Source organism: Lutra lutra, chromosome 4 (genome assembly GCF_902655055.1).
Source record: "Lutra lutra chromosome 4, mLutLut1.2, whole genome shotgun sequence".
NCBI classification, from domain to species: Eukaryota; Metazoa; Chordata; class Mammalia; order Carnivora; family Mustelidae; genus Lutra; species Lutra lutra.
In genome coordinates, this window is record NC_062281.1 from 191,487,201 (window position 1) to 191,506,855 (window position 19,655).

The 19,655-nt window shown below is 55.2% G+C and overlaps 1 protein-coding gene across 1 annotated transcript; it reads left to right on the plus strand.

The window, feature by feature from the left end:
- The first annotated feature begins 993 nt into the window (after positions 1 to 993).
- On the plus strand, positions 994 to 19,443 carry LOC125096897 (solute carrier family 2, facilitated glucose transporter member 5). The gene is made up of 12 exons (XM_047724026.1): positions 994 to 1,199; positions 7,320 to 7,418; positions 8,010 to 8,170; positions 10,237 to 10,361; positions 13,849 to 14,001; positions 16,357 to 16,482; positions 16,616 to 16,803; positions 16,910 to 17,020; positions 17,462 to 17,563; positions 17,920 to 17,995; positions 18,475 to 18,602; positions 18,695 to 19,443. The coding sequence occupies exons 1-12, from the start codon at positions 1,167 to 1,169 to the stop codon at positions 18,896 to 18,898; spliced, it is 1,506 nt and encodes a 501-aa protein (XP_047579982.1). The 5' UTR covers positions 994 to 1,166; the 3' UTR covers positions 18,899 to 19,443.
- Positions 19,444 to 19,655: the final 212 nt, after the last annotated feature.

A 19,655-nucleotide genomic window follows, 5' to 3' on the forward strand; every position in this document is an offset into this window, starting at 1 on the left:
TCCCGCATGTAAGACCCTGGTCACAATTCCCAAGCCTGCTACTGATGTAGGAACGGCGCCCAGCACACGGTGGACTCCTGGTTCTTTGTTTGGGAAAGGATGGGGGGCGCCTGGGTGACTCAGTTGGTTTAAGCATCTGCTTTGGCTCAGGTCATGATCTCAGGATTCTGGCTCCTGGCTCAGCAAGGAGGCTGCTTCTCCCTCTGCCTCTGCTGCTCCCCCGCTTGGGCTCTCTCTCTCTCTCTTTGACAAATAAGTAAAATCTTAAAAAAAAAAAATTGGGGAAGGAGGGAGAGGAGTGGCTGAATTAATAGATTTGCACCACAGCAAGTAAAACAGGAAAAACATCCCGTAAAGACGAAAGCCTGTGGGCCTTGTAGGACTCTGCTCTGGATTTTAGCCCCTTGACCCGGGCTGCCCACGCTTCCAAGGAAGCCCACGCTCCAGCCGTGGCGCGGACACGCGCTGAGCACAGGAGGTGGCCGTGGCCTGTTCACGCCTGGCAAACTCGGTGGACCCGGGCCAGCAGCCGTGACTCACTTTCCCTGCCCTGCAGATAAAGGCATCTGAGCTATTTATTGCCTTTACAGAAGTGATGATCACAGAGAAAGTCACATCTTCAGGCCCCTCAGGTCCTCGCAAAGGAAAATAAACTCTCCGAGCTAGTGTGGCGCGGTTATTTGAGGGAACGCTGACTCCCAGAGAGACGGGCTGCGGGCTTCCTGGCAGGGACCACTTCCCAGGACCTCCGAACCCTTGGCCTCGTGCTACCTGGTACGATGTGGGGCCGGTGGCTTTCCAAGTGTTTGTGACAGAAATAACTCCCCCAGTCACTCATCATGAGCCCGACTGGTGGAGGTTCTCCAGGGAGCCACGGCCACAGCCCGCCCCATCGGGCAGGCGCTGCCGGCGGTGCTGGGGGGAGGGGGCGCCCGCCGGCTGAGCCAACCCCCAAGCTTTGCATTTAAAAGAAGTGAAAGGAGACACACAAGCACACACCTCGGGACTCCTGAAAGGGTTATTCAGTGTGGGGCTGGCTGTAAAAATGCTATTGGCTGATCCTTGGCGCGGCCAAAGTACAACCCGAATGTCTTCTCTCTCCATTCAGCGCTTTTGTTATTTTGGCTGAAAGGAAGTCGCAGGCGCTCCCCTCTGGCAGGCCCAAGATGGAGCAGCAGAGCCCGGCCAAGAAGGAGGGGGTAAGTGGGCCTCCCGGGGAAGGAAGGAGCGCGGAGCGGCCCGCTGCTGACGGCAGCTCGGCTCTGCTCCCGGGAGGGACGGGGCCCGTTGGACGGAGCCTTCGAGCTCGCTTTGACAGGGACTAGGAGACGATTCAGGGACACTTAGATTTTGGAGACTGGCCGGGGATCATTCTCCCCGAACAGCCTTGAAAACTACCTGCCACCAAATTGAAGACTGGTCAAGGCTTTTGTTATCCCCAGTGCCTTACCCAGAAAAGCTGGAGGAGAAGGGCCTCTGCCCTCCCCACCCCACCCGCCCCAGCCCCACAAAACCCTTGCACGATGTGGTTGAGGTGCTTTACTTGATTTGCTCTGATGGGGCCTTCGGGACACTGGCATTGGGTTCTGGGGCAAGTCACGCGGCAAGGCCGGCGTGGAAAGGGGGAGGATGCCGAGAAGACTCAGAATGGACTCCAGCCTCATTCCCGTCTGCGAGCAGGGATGCCCGGCCTTTGAGAGGAGAGGCTCCCTTGTTTTCAAGACAAGAGTTTTCTGGCCTCTCCCCTCCTGCCCCACTCCCCTCACTCAGAGGATTTCGGCTGTCCTTAGAGAGTCTCTTGATTGAGGAGAATTTGGGAAGACAGCCTGCGAATCTATCACGAGGAATTCGCATTTTAGGCATTGCGGCGCATCCACTTGTATTTGTGGAGACAGAGGTACCTGCCTGTGCCGGTGATGCCTGAGCCCGGCGCGGAGGGGAGACCATTCACAGACAGGTCGAGAGCACACTCTGAGGATTCAGAGCAGGTGTGGGAGGCGGGAGGTCCAGGTTCTGTTCCCGCTCCATCCTGTTCGAGCTTCGGGAACTTGGGCACGTTGTTTCACTGCTCTGTGCCTCAGCCTTCTCATCTGTAAAATGGGGATAATAACCAGACCGCCCCCTAGGGCTACTGGACCAATTACCGGGCCCGTAGTGGGTCCCCCATAAATGTTACTACTTTTGCTCATCCTTTAGAGCGGGGCACGAGTGGCATTTGGGGCATTGGACTCTTTGCTGTGGGGGGCTGGCCTGTGTATTGTAGGCCGTTTAGCAACCTCCCTAGTCTCTTCTCATTAGAGGCGTTCTCGTGCTGCGAGAATTAAGCTTTGAGGGTTACTGAGCCTCCCCACGTGGATCTCGTTTGACTCTTGTAACAGCCAAAAAAGGTGGCGCGCGCAGACGTTAAGCGCTCTGGCTCATAGAAAAGGGGTCGTGAGTCGACAAGAACTTAGGGTCTTGGGGGCCGCCAGAGGCCCTCATCGGGTCTGTGCCCTCTTTTCAAAGAGGAATGCCCTGGCCAGCTCTGCCGCCAGATGAGGCCGCAGGAGAACAGAAAAGCCCCGCGTGGTGGTCCCTGAAAGGAAGCCACACATCTGGAGAGGATAGGATTAAAATGGTCACATGCAGCAGGTACGGGCTGATTCTAGCTAGATGCCTGCCCCCTGGATTCTCCAAAGAAGGAAGCCCGCGCTCCAGGGGCGGGGGGAGGGGTGGCGGCGGGTGGTGGGGGGTGGAGGCCTCCCCTTCCCGGCTGCCTGAGGCCAGAGCTGCCCCTTTGGACAAAAGCCAGGACACGTGCTGGGCTTCCTGGGATGCAAGAAAACGAAATTATTCCCGTGGTGGCTATGGGAATATCTGCAGGTTACTGAGGGAAGCCCAGGGGGCATTTTGGAGCCCAGGAAAAGTGGAGGGGCCTGGAAACCCTGCAGAGAGCTGGGGCTGCGTGGGGCTGATGGAGGGGGCCTGCTCTCTGTCCCCCCATTGGCTGTGTGACCATGGCCTCATTGGCCTTTGGGTTCCTCATATGTAAAGAGAAAAGACCAGAATCTGACCAATGTGCATCAAGGATTTTTCTTCCAAGAAAAAGGACTCTTTGCCTGAAGGGGGAAAAATGAGCCAAGTGTTTTTAGAAAATGAAGACATAATTTTTGGGCGGGGGGATGCACCTCCATCAACAGCACACCTAGTGTGATGGGATAAGTAACTTCCCTTCTGGTGTGATTGGTGTTGGTTGTGAGAGCAGGGCTGTGTGTAGAACTCACTGTAAGCCAAGTGTTTTTCATGTATGAACTCATTCATTCTTCACCTCAGTCCTGTGAGGGAGGGAGGGCCGTCCCCATTTTACCGGTGAAGGAGCCAAGACACAGAAGTTCTGTAACTGGCCCAAGGCCACACAGCCAGCAGCAGGAGCGTAGGATCCGATCCCTGGCCCTTGGGCTTCCCCCCACCCCCCACCACCGAGCTCGAAACCACCAGAGCCACAAGGCAAGACACCTCTCCTGTCCCCCAGCCGCACCTAGGCCTCCCTTTCTGTTTGTGAACTTTGGGATCGAAAGTGTGAGAAAGTGACTTGAAGAGTTAATCATTCATAAGAACTAACTTTTCTGGAGATGTTTGAGTTCTCCTGGGAGATTCCGGACAGCGGGAATGGATGTAGGAAGCAGATTCCCAAAGGGAGCTGTTTTGGGGCAAAGCTCCCTTCCCAGCAGCCTTAAATCATATCCAGTTGGAAGCCGGGCCCTGAAGGTGGCTTTTTAATGAAGTCTGAAAATGTGTTCAGTGTTATGAAACAGGAAGCCCGTTTACTGTGGGCATGAGGAACGTGCAGTTGCTCCTGAAAGCATAGCTGGGTCATGGCTTCCCTTGGCCACTGAGGAGACACCACGCCCCTTTCACGTCTGAAGGCCACTTGTCACTTTTACAAGCTGCTGAGAGACCTGGGCCCCTTCCCTCTCATGCCCTACTCCAGCCCATATACTAGATCTCTTTCCCTCCTGGAAAGCCTACAAAAGGAAAGAAAGGAAGGAAGGAAGGAACAAAGAAGAGAGGAAGGGAGGAAGAAGGAAAGAGGAAAGAAAGAAAGAGAAAGAAAGGAAGGAAGGAAGGAGTGGAGGAAGGAAGGAAGAAAGAGAGGAAAGAAAGAAAAGAAAAAAGAGGGAAAAGAAAAGAAATAGGAAAAGAAAAGAAACTGGTTTGCTTTTACATGCCTTTTAAATATAGTACCTTTCCTGAGAACGTAACTCACAGACCATGCGATTTACCCATGAAAAGTATACAATTTGGATAAAATACACAAATGTACAGTTGTGCAGCCATCAGCATGGGTAAGTTTAGACCATTCTCATCACCCCTAAAAGAACCCTGTGCCCCGTGGCAGTAACCCACATCTCTCCCCAGACCCTGGCAACCACCCAGCTACCGTCTGTGTCTCCCTAGATTTGCCTGTTTTGGATCTTTCGAAAAGACGAAGGCAGACAGCAGGGGCTCCTCTGTGACTGGCTGCTTTCACTTAGCATGTTTTCAAGGTCCAGCCACCGTGTGTTGTGCGTGTCAGTCCGTTGTCTTTCCTTCCGGTCAGGTCGTCTTCCATTGTCTGGCTGCACAGACAATTCATCAGCTCATCCGTATTTGGATGGTTTCCAGCTCGGGGCTGATAGGAATAATGATGCCACGAACATTTGTGTTAAGTGTTTGCATGCACGTGTCTTTCTTTCTCTTGGGGGGACTCCTGTGTGTGGGACCGCTAGGTCATACGGTTACTCTGTTTAACTTTGTGATGGTCCTCAGAGCTTCTGCCCCTGGCTCAGCCATGCCCCTCACCCAAGCCCCTGTTCACTTCTGGCTCCTCTTTTAAACCACTTCTGTGGTTTTTTTCCCTCTGTAGAGCTCACTACAGTGATAGTTAAACTATTAAATTATTAGGTTGGGTTGTTGTTTTTTTTAATGTTCGCCTTCCCCATTGGACCATGATGAGGAGGGTGGCCCATCTGCTCACCAGACTGTAGCGTGGTGTCTGGAATAGAGTCAGGTCTCAGCCACTATTTGTTTAATGAATGAAGGCATTTGGACAGCGTGGTCAGCGAGAACCTACTCAGAATGTATTTACGGTTTCGACGGAGGGTAACCCCTGACTCCTACGGGTCCAGAGAACGTGCCTGTAGCTTGAATTCAGGGAGGAAGACAAAGCACGGACGTTAAGTTGTATGCTCTGTGCTTGGGGAGTCTGCGGCTGGAGTTCTTCCTCGTATGTTCCCTGGGATCTCCTAAAAGCAGTCCGGTCACCGGCCGTGGTGCCTGGCAGTGTCCTGCCTTCTGGGGCACCAGCCGGCTCCCCAGAGGAGCTCTGCTAAAGTCTTCAAACCAGAGGACCCACCAGAGTAGAGAGCGGTCAGGAGGGGCCCTTGGCAGTTTGAGTGAAGCCTATTGTGTTTCTAGTTAATCATTTACCTGGAAGAGAATTAGAAGAAGAAAACTGTTCATCAGTTTCCTTCCTGCCTGCCTGCCTTCCTCCTTACCCCCTTCCACAAAATCAGGCGAGGGGAGGGACTTTGTTTTGTTTTCCCCTGTATCCCCAGCACTTAGAACAATGCCGGCTCACGAGGGTGCCACCATATGTTGGAGGGAAGGAGGGAGGGAGTGACTGCCCAGAGCACTTCCCAGGGGAGCCAGATGTCTTGCATCTGGGGTGAGGGGTGTGTGTGCACACGTGTTCCTTCCTGTGCCCTCCCCACCTTTAGCAAGCACAGGGTAGCATGGCAGCAGCCCGGGAACCGACTTTCTCTCCTGGGCACCGTCACTGCCCCCCCACTTTGGTCACCTCCTCCCCATACTGGCCCCAGGAGATGGTGGGGGCTGAGGAGAGACTGGAAACCAGAGCCCATGCTTCTTACCCTCTTTGCCAGAAACTTCCTGCTGAATGAACCGTTTGTTCATTCCTTTGGTGGAGGGAGGAGAGGGCGAGGTTTCATTTGTGGGGCCTCCTGGGAGGTCTTGCCCCTGCTGCTTGGCTGTTAACCGGCAGCTCGTGCTCTCCGGGGCCCCGGGGACAGGGCAGGGATGGCTGTGGTGTCTCTGTCGCAGGCCTGGCCCCTCAGCTCTCTGCAGAGGCGCTGCCTGGAGGGAGACCCGGGGACCTTGGCAGCCATGAGGGAGCACATGTCCGCGGGACGGGGCCTCTGTGGGAGCACGGGGAGGAAGATCCTCCAGGGGCGGCTTCTGAGAGCCACGTCCAGGCCCCGGTCAGTGGATTCATCTCCACAGCTGGACACTTCTGTGATTCAACCTCGCAACAGTTCTGAGGGAGTGTGATTGACCCTCCTTTTAAAGAGGAGGAAACTGAAGAGTCTAGCAATTAAGCTAGAAAGTAGCAGTGGGCAGATGCAAGATGAAATCTGTAGATTCTGAGCCTCTGGGTGGCTCAGTCAGTTGAGCGTCTGCTCAGGTCATGATCCCAGGGTCTTGGGATCGAGTCTCACGTCAGGCTCCCAGCTCAGCGGGGAACCTGCTTCTCCCTCTCCCTCTGCTGTTCCCCCTCTCTTGTTCTCTCTTTCTCTCCCTCTCTGTCAAATAAATATCTTAAGAAAAAAAACAAAAAAGAAATCTGTATATTCTAGAGAAAAACTTTTTCCACTTTTATTTTTCTCCAATTTTTCGTGACCTTACTAACGACTTCCCCCTCGTCATTAAGTAAGTGTTCAGTTTCCTCAGTGTCAAAGGGGAACATGATCACAGAACATTGAGTCCCCAGAAACCTGTATTTAAATATTTTCTCCTCGTGCCTGTTAAAGCAAAAGTCCAGAGGCTCAAGGAAGTTAATCCGTGGCCCTAAAGAAACAGAATTGTTCACATTTTCTCCTCTTCGATTGTCAGGGGAGGACTTGGGCGCTGCTGGCTGCTGTCAGCAAACACGGGCACGCGGTGGAGTGGTGGGGGAAGCATTTCAGACAGAGGTAGAGTGTTGGAGCAGGTGAACCTTCGGTGTCTTTCTGACCCAGGGGTACTCAGGGGCAGTCGCTTTCCCCAACCAGGCCGACATTTAGCGATGGCTGGAGACACCTGGGGACGGGTGGCCCTACAGTGCATCTGGGACAGCCCCCCAGAGCAGAGAATCATCTAGCCCTTAAATGCTTCAGCTCAAGGAACTTTCTACAAGGTGGTAGAGGTAGGTTTTGAGACAGGGAGCAGCTGAAAGACAACAGATCTCCAGATTTGTCTCTTCTAGAAGAGACAAATGCGTCCTTCTAGAAGACTTTGGGGTAAAAGTTCCCTCGAACCCCAGCTGCTTCCTATGACCTAAGCCAGGATTTCTCCTCCCACAGAGGCTGACGCTCATACTTTCATTGGCGACGCTGATAGCCGCCTTTGGGTCATCCTTCCAGTATGGGTACAACGTGGCCGCTGTTAATTCCCCTGCCGAGGTAGGTCGCTGGGGGGAGTGAGAAGCAAACCCCCCACCCCTGCCAGTGGGTTGGGGGTTTGGAGCAGCTCGTGCCTGGAATTGGCCTCTTGGGTGGGGGTCCACGCATGCTGGGGTGCACGGTGGGCCCTCAGGTCACGGGAGAGGGAGATACCCACGAGACACAGCGCAGGCCTGAGGGAGTGACTTGTGGGCACATGGGGGTGAACCGGGTGCCTGGCCTTGGCTTCTCATGACAGTCAGGCCTGGCTGTTCACCCAGGGGCTGGCCTTGGGGGCGCAGAGGGGGGGTGCTCTGGTCTTCCCCAGCCTTGCACTCTCCAGAGGAGTCTGGAGGGTCAGAGTCGTCCAAAGGCCTAGAAGACTGGGGTTAGCTACGTCCTGGGCAGGGTGCCTATCAGAGGCCTGGCATCTCCCCGCGTGGGTGCCCCTGCTAGCTTCTCTTCATACCACTCTGTCCCTCCTCCCTGCCACTCACTAGTGTCGCTGTCTGTGTGCCCAGGTCATCCACTGGGGGGCCTGACCGCTCACGGTGTGCTTTCTGCAAAACCGGGTCAAGTTATTTTGGTGCTGTCTTCCACTTTGTTCTCCAGCTCATGAAAGAGTTTTATAACCAGACCTACTATGAGCGCAACAATAACTACATAAACGAGTTTTCCTTGACGTTGCTGTGGTCTGTTTCTGTGTCCATGTTCCCGTTTGGAGGCTTCCTGGGCTCCCTCATGGTCGGCCCCTTGGTGAATAAATTTGGCAGGTAAGGCCAGGTGAATTTCCAGCTCCTGAAATTCCCAGACCCCCAACCATTCAAAACCTAAGCCTAAAGCCGAAATCAGTTTTTTTGTTGGTAAAACTAGGTAATAACCAGTGTGATGATTTCTGTTTTCTAATAGGGTCTTAAGAAGACCCGATGTTGACCAAGTGTCTGGGGACGGAGGCAGGGTCTAGAAGTGGGTTTGGTGGGTCTTGGGCTCTGGGGGCAGGTCCAGAAACACCAGAATGTACTTCCCAGCCCCGGACTCGCTCCCTCTCTCTGTTCTCCTGCCTTGCAGGTATGTTCCTTACCGAAATCAAAACAAGTTCTCTCCTCCTGTGTGTGTGTGTGTGTGTGTGCTTTGAAAGGATTCAAACCCCAGGTAACAGGACCACGATGTCAGTCCCAATGTAGGTCACAGCATAGTGTTCTCGAACTCTGCTTCCCAAACAAACACAAACTCACTGCCCTGTCCTTTTACCTTGGGATCAAGTAATACGCAAAACTGAGCCCAAATTAAATTCCCATAAAACTCTGCAATGGCTGCGATGACTGTCAGACCTTCCAGGGCAAAACCACATGGTCCCGGCGCAACTCTCACTTGGGGTGTTGTGAACGTCAAGGGCAGAGCTCCTATCTTTGCCCCTAATTCTAGTAGCATTAGAGGTTGTATATTTGATTCCAAAAAAGGTCCTTAAGACATCACACTCCCTCATGTAAATTCCATGGGCATGAGAAAGCAGCCTTGTTACTCGTGGTATATAAGTGCTCCTCCCTGCACACCCTTCCCTTGGCGAATGAGCACACAGGCTAGGTGAGGTCAAATCATCTTCTTGGCCACATATCTTGTTAGCTTGAGAGTCAAGGCCAAAACCCAGCACCCTTTCCAGTACTTTTCAAAAAGAGTCCCAGATTAGAAACTCCAACCTCTGCTTTGGGATCTAAGATTCTGAGGTCTTCCTGGGAGGTTGGTGTTGGACCAGGCAGTTCCCCCTGCCGGCCAGAGCAGCAATCAGGTCACAGATCTGCAGGCCAGGTCTCCTGGAGTAAAGGACTTGGTCCACGTTGATCCGTTTGGTCCAGATGAAGCAGACAGTTGCTTGCCCATCTGTCTGCTTGAGAACCTGATAAAAATTCTGTTCACTTGCTTGTGGTTTCCTTGTATAACCGTAGCAACTAACAATTTATTGACGGGTTCCTGTGTGCCAGGCTCTAGCCTTTGCTTGTGTTTTTAGAGTTTTCAGGGTTTTTTTTTTTTTAAGGGTTTTTAGTTTCTCTAGTCCATACAACAACCCCATCCCCTTTTTCAAAATGGGAAAACAAAAGAGAGATGCTGTCCCTTAGCCAAGATTATACAGCTGGGAGGAAATTCCATCTCTGGGCCTGTCCAGGCAACACTGTTGTATCAGGGGAGTATCTTCTTGATCTGTTGCTTTATTGCTTAATCACACACATAGTATCTTTTTCATACAAGATGTTTACATGTTCAAGTGGTCAGACTTAAACACTCATTTATGGTTTTTGCCTTTTGTGTCTGAAGACAGCCTTCCCTACCTGCCTGGAGTCACAAAGATAGTCTTCTGTCATTTAAAAAATAATGTTACAGTTTTGGTTTTTCCAGACAGATGTGGCATTTTAACCCTGAAAGATTTTTCTGTATGCTGTTGAATTCAGTCTGCTAATATTTCATGTACGATTTTCCATCTTTGTGATACCCGTGAGGTTGGCCCTATACATTTCTTCTAATGTCCTTACCTGATCTGGTTTCAAGATTCTACTAACATCCTGCGCGTTGATGATTTCAAAAACCCTTAAGTGTATCGTAGTGTTCGGTTCTCTCCCTCTGCTCCCCGTGACCGATGCGCTCTGCACTGTGTGTGGTTATCTCCATCGGCTCCCACGGAGACTGTGCCTCGGCCAGGCTGTGCCCTTGACCCCTTTCCGCCTTCGATCACAGACAGAAGCAGCAGCAAAGCCCACTGCTGTAACTGGCCAGACACTTGGTGAACATCTGTTAAACGAATGAATGAATCCTCCGCCCGGACTAACTGACATTTCGTCCTCTCCAGGAAAGGGACTTTGCTCTTCAACAACATCTTCTCCATTGTACCCGCGATCTTAATGGGGTGCAGCGAGGTCGCCCGGTCGTTCGAGATGATCATTGTGTCCAGACTTTTGGTGGGAATATGTGCAGGTAAATAATGCTGGGCTGTGCTACTGCTCTTGGGGAGGAGGGGCAGGTGCTGGGATCTGGACCATTCTGGGGCCACTGGAGCACGCAGGCGCAGCAGAAACTGCTTGTTCCTCTGCCCTGAACTAGACCCCAGAGCCTACACTGAGTCTCAGATGCATTCAGGGACAAGCGTCCCTGTGCCACTTCCTGCAGAGAGAGCCCTTGCATGAAGGAGAGACATACAGGATCCTGTGCAGAGGTGGGCTTCCATCTGGCCCTTTGTCTGTGTTTTCTCAACAGCAGGTGGCCAGTGAGTGGGCGGTGACCCCTGATTAGTGAGCAGCACTTTTTTTTCTAGACAGACTAGACAGTGTCATGTGTCATAAAGATAAGGATTGTCTTCTGGAACTTTTGCTTCGCTTATTGGTAATGTATGAAAATCAGGCTGCAGTGTCAAACATGTTTCTGTATTTTTTACTGTGGGTCATGGCTAAAAAAGCATAACAATCTAATGGACAAATCCCTCCTAATGAGAGCAGGAAGGTGAAGTTTGCAAAGGGCTCTTCAGAGGTCCTTTTGCACTTCCTCCTCCCTGGCCCACCTGCTGCACAGAGTAAGGACTGGCTGGGGTCTCTCGCCTTGCAAACCCTCCAAAGCCATCCTTGAAGTCTGCGCTCCCCCATCATTGCTTCCAACCAGAGAGATGGGGTTAAAGCCGTGCTTGCAACTTTCCCCTGACTTGGCAATCTCCTGTAGACTGTAAGCCCAGGCCTGGGGGTTGGGGGCAAGCAGGACGCCCACTATTGGAGCCGTGCACTTTCTGGGTGGGCTCCCAGGGTGAGCACCCCCAAGATGCCGCATCCTGGGCCCTTGCCAGCAACTCCACACCCGGCCCTGGCAGTGCCAACGTGTCTCACTTTCTCCTTCCAATCATGGGGCTAGGGGTGGACGGATATCTGGGCCGCATGTCAGCAAGCCCCTCAGTGGGTACTGGGGACAGGGGGGACGCAGCAAGGAACCTGGTGTCAGAGAAAACAGTGAGGAATTGAGGGGCCGGAGAGAAGAAGAGGAAAATAAGATCCTTGAAGAGAGGAGAGGTCCTGTGGTGGAGAGAGTGATGGGCCCTGGGACAAGCTTCCCTCTGCTTCCACCTCTGAGCCCCGAGGGCGCCTGGCCTAACTCCCCCGCAGCAGGGCTGGGCTAGTGATTCTGGGAGGAACTGGCTGTGGGCAGGTGCAGGCAAGCGTTTTTCTGTGGACCATCCAACCCTTTAGGGTTAGTTCCAATGGGGAGCTATTAGGCTCCAATAGATAACAAATCACAAAACGCCCACCCTTTACTCTTAAATAAGCAGGACTTTCAAGTCTGCAGGTCTCAGAAGTTTTGGCCTCAGGCCCTTCTTACCCTCTTAAAATCACTGAAGCTCCAAAGAGCTTTTTGCTCATGTGGGTTGTATTGGTCAATATTTACAACTTAGAAGTTGCAACCAAGGGGCGCCTGGGTGACTCAGCCGGTGAAGCGTCTGCCTTCGGCTCATGATCCCAGCATCCTGGGATCGAGCCCCATGTCCTTGCCCAGAGGGGAGTTTGCTTCTCCCTCTCCCTCTGCTTCTCCCTGCCCTGCTCATGCTCGCGCTCTCTCTCAAATAAATAAATAAAAATCTAAAAAGAAAGAAAGAAAAGATTGCAACCAAGATATGTTCATTTAATTCATTTAAATGGTGACCAGAAGCCCGTTATAAGAGCTATATATTCTAAAACCAAAACACTTCGTGAGAAGAAGGGTATTTCTTTGCGTTTTTGCAAATCTCTTTTTAATGTCTGGCTTCTCCAACCTGCTTCTGCATTCCAGGGGCTATGGTACCACGTCCCACGTAGCCTCTGGAACGCTGCACTGTGTGCTCACGGGAGAAGGAGAACAAACCGGGCACTATCTCAGCATTCTTAGAAAATGCTTTTGATCTCACAGGCCCCCTGAGAAGGTGTCAGGAGTTTCCTAGGTCCTCAGATCCCATCTGGCTCTCATGTCCTAACCCATTCACGGTTCGTTCTTTCACAGAGCTCCCGAGATAGTCAGGAAGCTGAGCGAGCCAGCAGCCAGCCGCTCAGACATCCTAAAAAGGAAGGGAATGACTGCTCTGCCAAAGAGGGTACGGGGACAAAGGGGATGCAGGGACAGACAGCGGGACCTGAGACTCGCTGACTCACCGTCAGTCAGCTCACGTAGCAAGAACGCCACGTGCTTTCACCAAAGGGATTTCAAACGTAAAAGCCACCTTCTCCGACTTGGTCCCAACAGGCCCGCTGGGATTGCCCATTGGGGTCACTTTTAAATCAGAATGGGAATTGCTTTCCACCAACACAAAGGGGACCCCGTCCTTTCACAAACCTCCTGATGTTTGCCTCTTGGTCTTTCGTCCCTGTCATGCGAAGTACTTGTTGCTGAGATGTGGGGTTCCCCCCCCCCGCCGCTGGGCCCTGACTGGTGACCGCGGAGTCCGCCCCTCGAGGGCCCCTGCTTCCTCCCAGTCCTCTGGGCACTAGGCCTGGGGGGTCTCCCCATATACATACCCCACCAGACTTCTCAAGGCTGCTGCAAAGACGGCCTCTCTTTGCTCTGACAGCTGGGAAGGGCCAGTGTAAGTAGCAGCGAGCCTCTGCTAAACACCGAGCAGATATCCTTGGCCAGAATCGCCAGGCTTGAACCCTTGGCTCTCAGACGCTCCCTCCTGTCCGGATGTCCTCCAATACCCACACACTGCCAGCAGCTCCAACCTCCACGCACCGCCACACTGTTCCCTCCACCTCCCCACGGCCGGAGCCCCCTCAGACCCGCGTGTCTTTGAGCCCCAGCCTGACTCCTGACAGGGTGTTCAATACTGGAACTCGTAACCACCCACCCAACCTCTGTCCAAGATTTTCAGCCTCTTGTTGGGCTTCCGGGAGAATTAGATGGGATGATCTATGTGCAAATACTTCCAAGCCTATAAAATCTAAGTCCCACCTGTTCTTCCTTGTTCCAGTAAGACGAGAAAATTGAACAATGGGCGTTCGGAAGTGGCAATTGTCCCCCGATATACATTCGCGATTTTGATGCTTGCAGATAGATGGAGTTGGTGGGTGGGGTTCCTGGGCCCCATCAGAACAGCTTCCCCCAAGGAGCCAGGGGGAGAAGGTGCCAGACCACACCTGGGCTTTTCTTCCCTGGCACCAAGCCAGCTAAGGGCAGCCCAAGGAGTCAGGCCACCTGTATCCCCTGGCCCCGGCGACGAGTCGAGATGCAAGGCTGCTTGTCGACAAACTTCCTAGGCTCAGATGATCCTTTCTTCCCTTACAGTTTAAAGGACGAGGAATTAAAAGAGGGGTTTGCTTACTCTCGCCGTTTGGAGACGGAAGTTTCCGCCCAGCTGCTGCGATGGCTGGATAAGAATAGAGTGTGTTTGGAGACACATCTTGTCCCTGCCGGACTTAATGTTTCCTGATGGTGTTTTGCTTCAATCCCCTGCCAGGTCTGTCTTCCAACGTTGTCCCCATGTACCTGGGGGAGCTGGCCCCCAAAAACCTGAGGGGAGCCCTCGGGGTGGTCCCTCAGGTCTTCATCACTGTCGGCATCCTCGTGGCTCAGATCTTTGGTCTCCGGAGCCTCCTGGCCAACAAAGAAGGTAAGGTCCGGCCGCCCCAGACGCCAGGCCTCCCTCTGCTGCGACTGGATGGTTCTGCGAGCTCCTCTCTCCTCTCGGGTCTGCTGGCCGGGCTCACCACGCTGCCCGGCCCCACGGTGCTGGCGCGGTGTTTGCACAGAACGGGCCCTCAGTACATTGGCGGGGACCGTGTAGCTGACATTTCCCAGTCCCTCAGAGGACATGGATGAGGGGCTTTGGAAGGAGCGAGAAGGGAGAGCCATTGCCTGACTTTCTCCCAGCTTCCTCGCTGGCTGTCCACACAGGGGCCCAGGGCTTGGCCGTGACGGCCACCCCGGCTCCAGGCTGTGTGCTTGAGGTTTCCTGCCACCGCCCCTCCAGCCTCCCAGCAACGCTGCTGGGGGGGGCACTGTGATCGTCCCATTCCACAGGCCAGGAAAGGGGGGGTCAGGTGGTGAGCCGCAGGGCCGGCCCCCACCCGAGATCCTGACTGTGGAGCCAGTGACTGCACCTGCTATGTCCCTCCTGGAGAGCCCACGCCCTGCACATAGTAGGTGCACAGTCACTGGTAACTACACTGCTTCTGCATGATAACCCCTTCAGGTCTCAGGGTTCGATCCTCAGAAAGGGAGATCGCCCTTAACAGTCACACCAGCCAGAAGGTAAAATGTGCTTATTGTGGGCCAGGCCCCAGGTCTTCATATTATTTCCATTCAATCCTCCAAACAACCCTTTAAAGCAGATACTGGTTTTACACCCATTTTACAGACGCGGAACCTGAGGCACAGAGAGGTTGGGTAATACGTCCAGGGTCTCCGTAGGATGTGTGCCCAGGTGGCTTGGGCCGAGGTCCATGTTTAATGGCCACTGTCCCCCTTTCAGTCACCCTCGTAAGGAGCAGGGACCAGGGATTAAGGGGTAAGTTCCTGTCTCCCAGCGATGGCACGTAAATGATTGGCAGGACGCAGGCAGTCTGCTGAGCCCGTGTCCCTGGGGACGTGCTTGCTGGTGTGAGGCAGGGAGTGGCCGGTTCTGCCCGGGGTGGGGTGGGGAGCCTCAGAGAGGGCAGAGGGCCTGGGGCCGGGGTGGGGGAGGAGCCAGACCAGCAGGTCCAGACACGGCCGGGAGGGCAGAAACGCAGGAGTTCTTTGTGCATTCGGGGAACTGTAAGCTCCGTGCCGACTGCATTTGTCCATCCTTTCTTGAGACTATTTCACTGGTGGTTCCCTTGCTCTGGACGGAGTGCGTGGAGGGCAGGCAGGTAACAGGTGCTCGAGAACAAGGCAGGCAGCCCGGAAGAGAGGAGCGGTGCGGGGACGGGGGGGCAAGGCGCAGAGGACGAGAAGGAGTTAGCAGGGCGTCTGGATTTGGCAGTTTAGCGTCTCCAAGAGAGTTTCCGTGGAGCGGGTGGGATGGGGACCGGAGCCAGACGGCAGTGGCCCAGATCGGAGATCGGTCCACACCGGCTGTTGGTGTGCTGGGCGATGGAGCCGGGAGCAAGGGAAGGCTATGTTTGCAGGCGTGCGGTGGGGTTGTCCTGGCACCTGCGTCACGATGTGGCTGGTGGGGAAGTGATTAACACCCGAAGAGCCACTTGAGCAGGGCCTGGCACACAGACGTCCGCGTCATCACGGAGTGTGAGCCCTCGGGGAACGGGGCGAGAGGCAGGGTGTTAGCAGCTCCTAGAAGGAGCCCGAACTACTCATTTACTCACTGGAACATATTTATCATGAGAAATAACACAGAGAAGGAAGAGCACATAAAACACAAACATACGTACGTTTGCTCTACCCGAAATCGAACACCCGTGTTTGGTCTGGACGCAGGTCCAAACTGGAGCGATGCCGGTCAGCCCTCTGCGCGCCCTTGACCCCGGCCTGCCCCCACCCCCACTCCCCGTACTGACATTCATCAGCCCATCCTTGCCTCTCCCCGTTGCTGTTTACCATGTTTTGCAAAGACCGAGTCAGTCTTCTGCTTCTGGCCGTCATCCGCACGGTGCGGGGTCCAGCGTCAGTTTCTGCCACCGGCTCCCGTCGCAGTTTGCTTCCTTTCCCCTGCAGTGTAGAATTCTGTTTTGCGACTACACCGTGCTTCATGTATCCGTCTAGCATCGCAGACATTGGCCTTGTTTGTGGTTCTCATTTCTGGGGTCACTGCGGCTCGGACCGGTCCAGTTCAGGTGTCCCGGGGGGCCCAGCAGAGTCTTGGGCACGGGAGGGGGTCCTGTGTCACCAGCTCTGGGTCAGGCCCTTAAGGAAACTAGTCTGGGACAGAGCGGCCAGCTGGGGTCCAGGGCAGGGGCATGGGGGTGGGGGCAGAAGCCAGGTGATTTGGCCGGGGCGGGCGCTCACGTGGGCACTGGCTTCCCCGCAGGCTGGCCCATCCTGCTCGGGCTGACCGGGATCCCAGCGGCCCTGCAGCTTCTCCTCTTGCCCTTCTTCCCCGAGAGCCCCCGGTACCTGCTGATTCAAAAGAAGGATGAGGCGGCTGCCAAAAACGGTACGGCCGTGGCGGGGGGTGGGGAGCAAGGGCTTTACCGTGGGGGAGGGGCAGGGGATGGAGGCCGCAGCGTCCCAGCTCCGGGAAGTTGGGACCCCCCCCCCGAGCCCACCCCCCTGCTCCCCTCCCTCAGCGCTGAAGAAGCTGCGGGGCTGGGACGACGTGGGCTCGGAGATGGAGGAGATCCGGCAGGAGGACGAGGCGGAGAAGGCGGCAGGCTTCATCTCCGTGCTCAAGCTGTTCAGCATGAGGTCCTTGCGGTGGCAGGTCATCTCCATCATCATCCTCATGGGCGGCCAGCAGCTGTCGGGGGTGAACGCGGTACGGGGGCTGTGGAGCCGGGGCGGGCGGCTGGTGTCATCGCGGGGCTCGCCGGATCATGGGCGTTGCCCCGAGGTCCCCACCAGCCTCTGGGGGTCCCTTCCAGATCTACTACTACGCAGACCAGATCTACCTGAGCGCAGGGGTGAACCATCATGACGTCCAGTACGTGACTGTGGGCACCGGGGCCGTCAACGTGCTGATGACCGCCTGTGCCGTGAGTCCCCGACAGCCACCGGCGATGGAGACATCTGAAGAGTTGGGGGGAGGGGGTCCTAGCTGAGGAAAGAGCTTGATCTGAGGTGCCTGAGGTCCTCGTCTCCCGCCTCTGGACTTCTGTCAGATGCCAGCCTGTGCACGCCACCCCCAGGATGGAGACCCTGCCCCCTGACTCTGGAAGCTTCCACCGTCGGGAGTGCCTCCTTCCCAGTGTCTGACACTTGGGGCTCTTCCTGTACCAGGGGCAGATGACACTGCTGGCCTGGGTGGTGTGGCAGCTCCTGGGGGACATAGCCCGTCCGCTTCTCCTCACAAATGCCCCTTCAGAAGGGGGAGTGTGGGGGCTTCCTGTGAAGGCAGCTGTAGGCAGAGGTATGGCCCCCCTTCTCTGGCGGACCTCCTGGACCTCCCGGCTTGCCCTGTGCCCCCTCCCTTGCAGGTGTTCATAGTGGAGCTCCTGGGGCGAAGGGTCCTTCTCCTCCTGGGCTTCTCCGTCTGCTTCGCCGCCTGCTGCGTGCTGACAGCCGCTCTGGCCCTGCAGGTGAGGAGGGGGCTTCTGTCCACCCCCTGCACCCTCACCTGCATCCCAGGGAAGAAGAGCGGAATGACCTTTGAGCAGCTGCACGGAATCAGATGCCTGGGGACCATCAGCCCCCCATCATGCTCGCCACAAAGCAGCCCACGAATGGCTGCTTTGTGGCGAGGGTGATGGGCAGCCCACGAATGGCTGGTTGTCCGGGGGCATCCGAGCGGGGCTGCCTGTTGGAGGAGCCAGGAGCCTTCCTGTCCCAGCCCCCAGAGAGCCCCTGGCCTTCTGGGGACCAAGGTTCCCGACGTTCCCCATCTCCAGCTGTCCCTGCTTTGCCGGCCGTGATCCCCCGTCTTTTCTCCCCACAGGACACAATATCCTGGATGCCTTACGTCAGCATCGCCTGCGTCATCTCCTACGTGGTCGGACACGCCCTCGGGCCCAGTACGTACCCCAGCGCTGGCTCTATGCTGTCCTGGTCTCCTTTCTTGCACCATCAGCCCTAGAAACCTCTGTTCCCTGGAGAGACTCCTTGGAGGGCGGGATGCAGCCCCAGAATGGCTTCTCTCCCTGCCTTCCTATCGCAAAGGGGTCTGGACAGAGCATAATTAGAGTGAGAGCAGAAAGCAGCCTTGACTGTGTGGGTTGAAACAGTGGCTGTGTGGTTGGCCTAGAGAAGCTTACGGGTGGTCGCAGGCCCCTCTTCGGGACATCACGCAGTGTCACCCGTGGTGCCCAATTCCTCCTGTTGACCCTCTCCTTCTGCCTTGCCACCAGCTCAGGAGTTCCCGAGACACGCTGCCCCTTCGGTCCCGATGCCTCAGGCCACCTGACATGGCAGGGGCTCCGGGGCCGTTTGTGGGCCTGCTCTGCTTGCTTCTGGAGAGGAGAGCTCTTCTTTCTCTCCCGCTCTGTCCCCCCAGGTCCCATCCCCGCGCTGCTGATCACCGAGATCTTCCTGCAGTCCTCCCGGCCGTCTGCCTTCATGGTGGGGGGCAGCGTCCACTGGCTCTCCAACTTCACCGTGGGCTTGATCTTCCCATTCATCCAAGTGAGTGTGCCCCGGGGGCCCCAGATGTGCAAATCCTCGGCAGTAAGGGGAGAACCTTCTCGAGAAAGTGAACCCCGATCCCCTTCCCACAGGTGGGCCTCGGACCTTACAGCTTCATCATTTTTGCTGTGATATGCCTTCTCACCACCATCTACATCTTCCTGGTTGTCCCTGAGACCAAGGGCAAGACATTCATGGAGATCAACCAGATTTTCACCAAGATGAATAAGGTGTCAGAGGTGCACCCGGAGAAGGAGGAACTGAAGGACTTCCCGATCTCTGCTTCGGGGCTGTAACTCAGAAGAGGAGCTGATAAGCGGGTCTGAGTGGAGCGTCCCTCCTGGGCTTTCTTCCTGACCACCAGGTGTCTGTGAACATCTGAGGACCAGCCCGGTGTGGAGCGCAGGCCCCACTGGGACCGTCCAAAGGGCTGCTGTCTCTCTCCACATTGACCCACCACCAACCCCAGCTCGCAGTGAGCAGGCGCCCTCACCGAGCTGGGTTCGCCATTGGGTGGCCCCTGATCACACCAGCTCTTACGACCAAAGTCATTACTGGGGTGGCAGGACGGAAGGAACCCCATCTACCAGAGAAGCGAACTCTTCTGCAGTCCCACAGGTCTGCTCGGGACCAGAGGCAGTCTTCCTCTTGCCGTATCCATCTCCAGAAACACCAGCCCTGGAAAGTGTGATGTCCCATGTAATGACTTTTAAGAAGCTGGGACAGGTTCCCGCGGGGACTTTACCGGAGTTGGAGATTATTAATCGTGAATTATATTGCTGGAGGACAATAGCATTGCCTCTGTGTGCTCAATAAAACACGTATGATCACTTCTCACCAACACCTGCTTCTTCCCTGTGGGGAGTCTGTGCCGAAGCATCAGCCGCTCCAGGGTACGGGTCTGTCCCGGGATCCCGCTGCCTGGAACAGGGCCTGGAGTGGAGGGGGCCCGGAGACAGTATTTGCTGGAAGAAGGGGAGCAGTGAGAGCTGAGGCTGTCAGAGAGTTGTGATCTTTTAAAATTTCAGATCCAGGCTACTCTGCTTGTCTTCA

Coding starts and splice junctions, on each gene's coding strand:
- LOC125096897 (XM_047724026.1), top strand. CDS start 1,167: ATGGAGCAGCAGAGCCCGGCCAAGAAGGAGGGG. Junction 8,171..10,236: donor TTGGTGAATAAATTTGGCAG/GTAAGGCCAGGT, acceptor CGTCCTCTCCAG/GAAAGGGACTTTGCTCTTCA. Junction 16,483..16,615: donor TGAGGCGGCTGCCAAAAACG/GTACGGCCGTGG, acceptor CCCCTCCCTCAG/CGCTGAAGAAGCTGCGGGGC.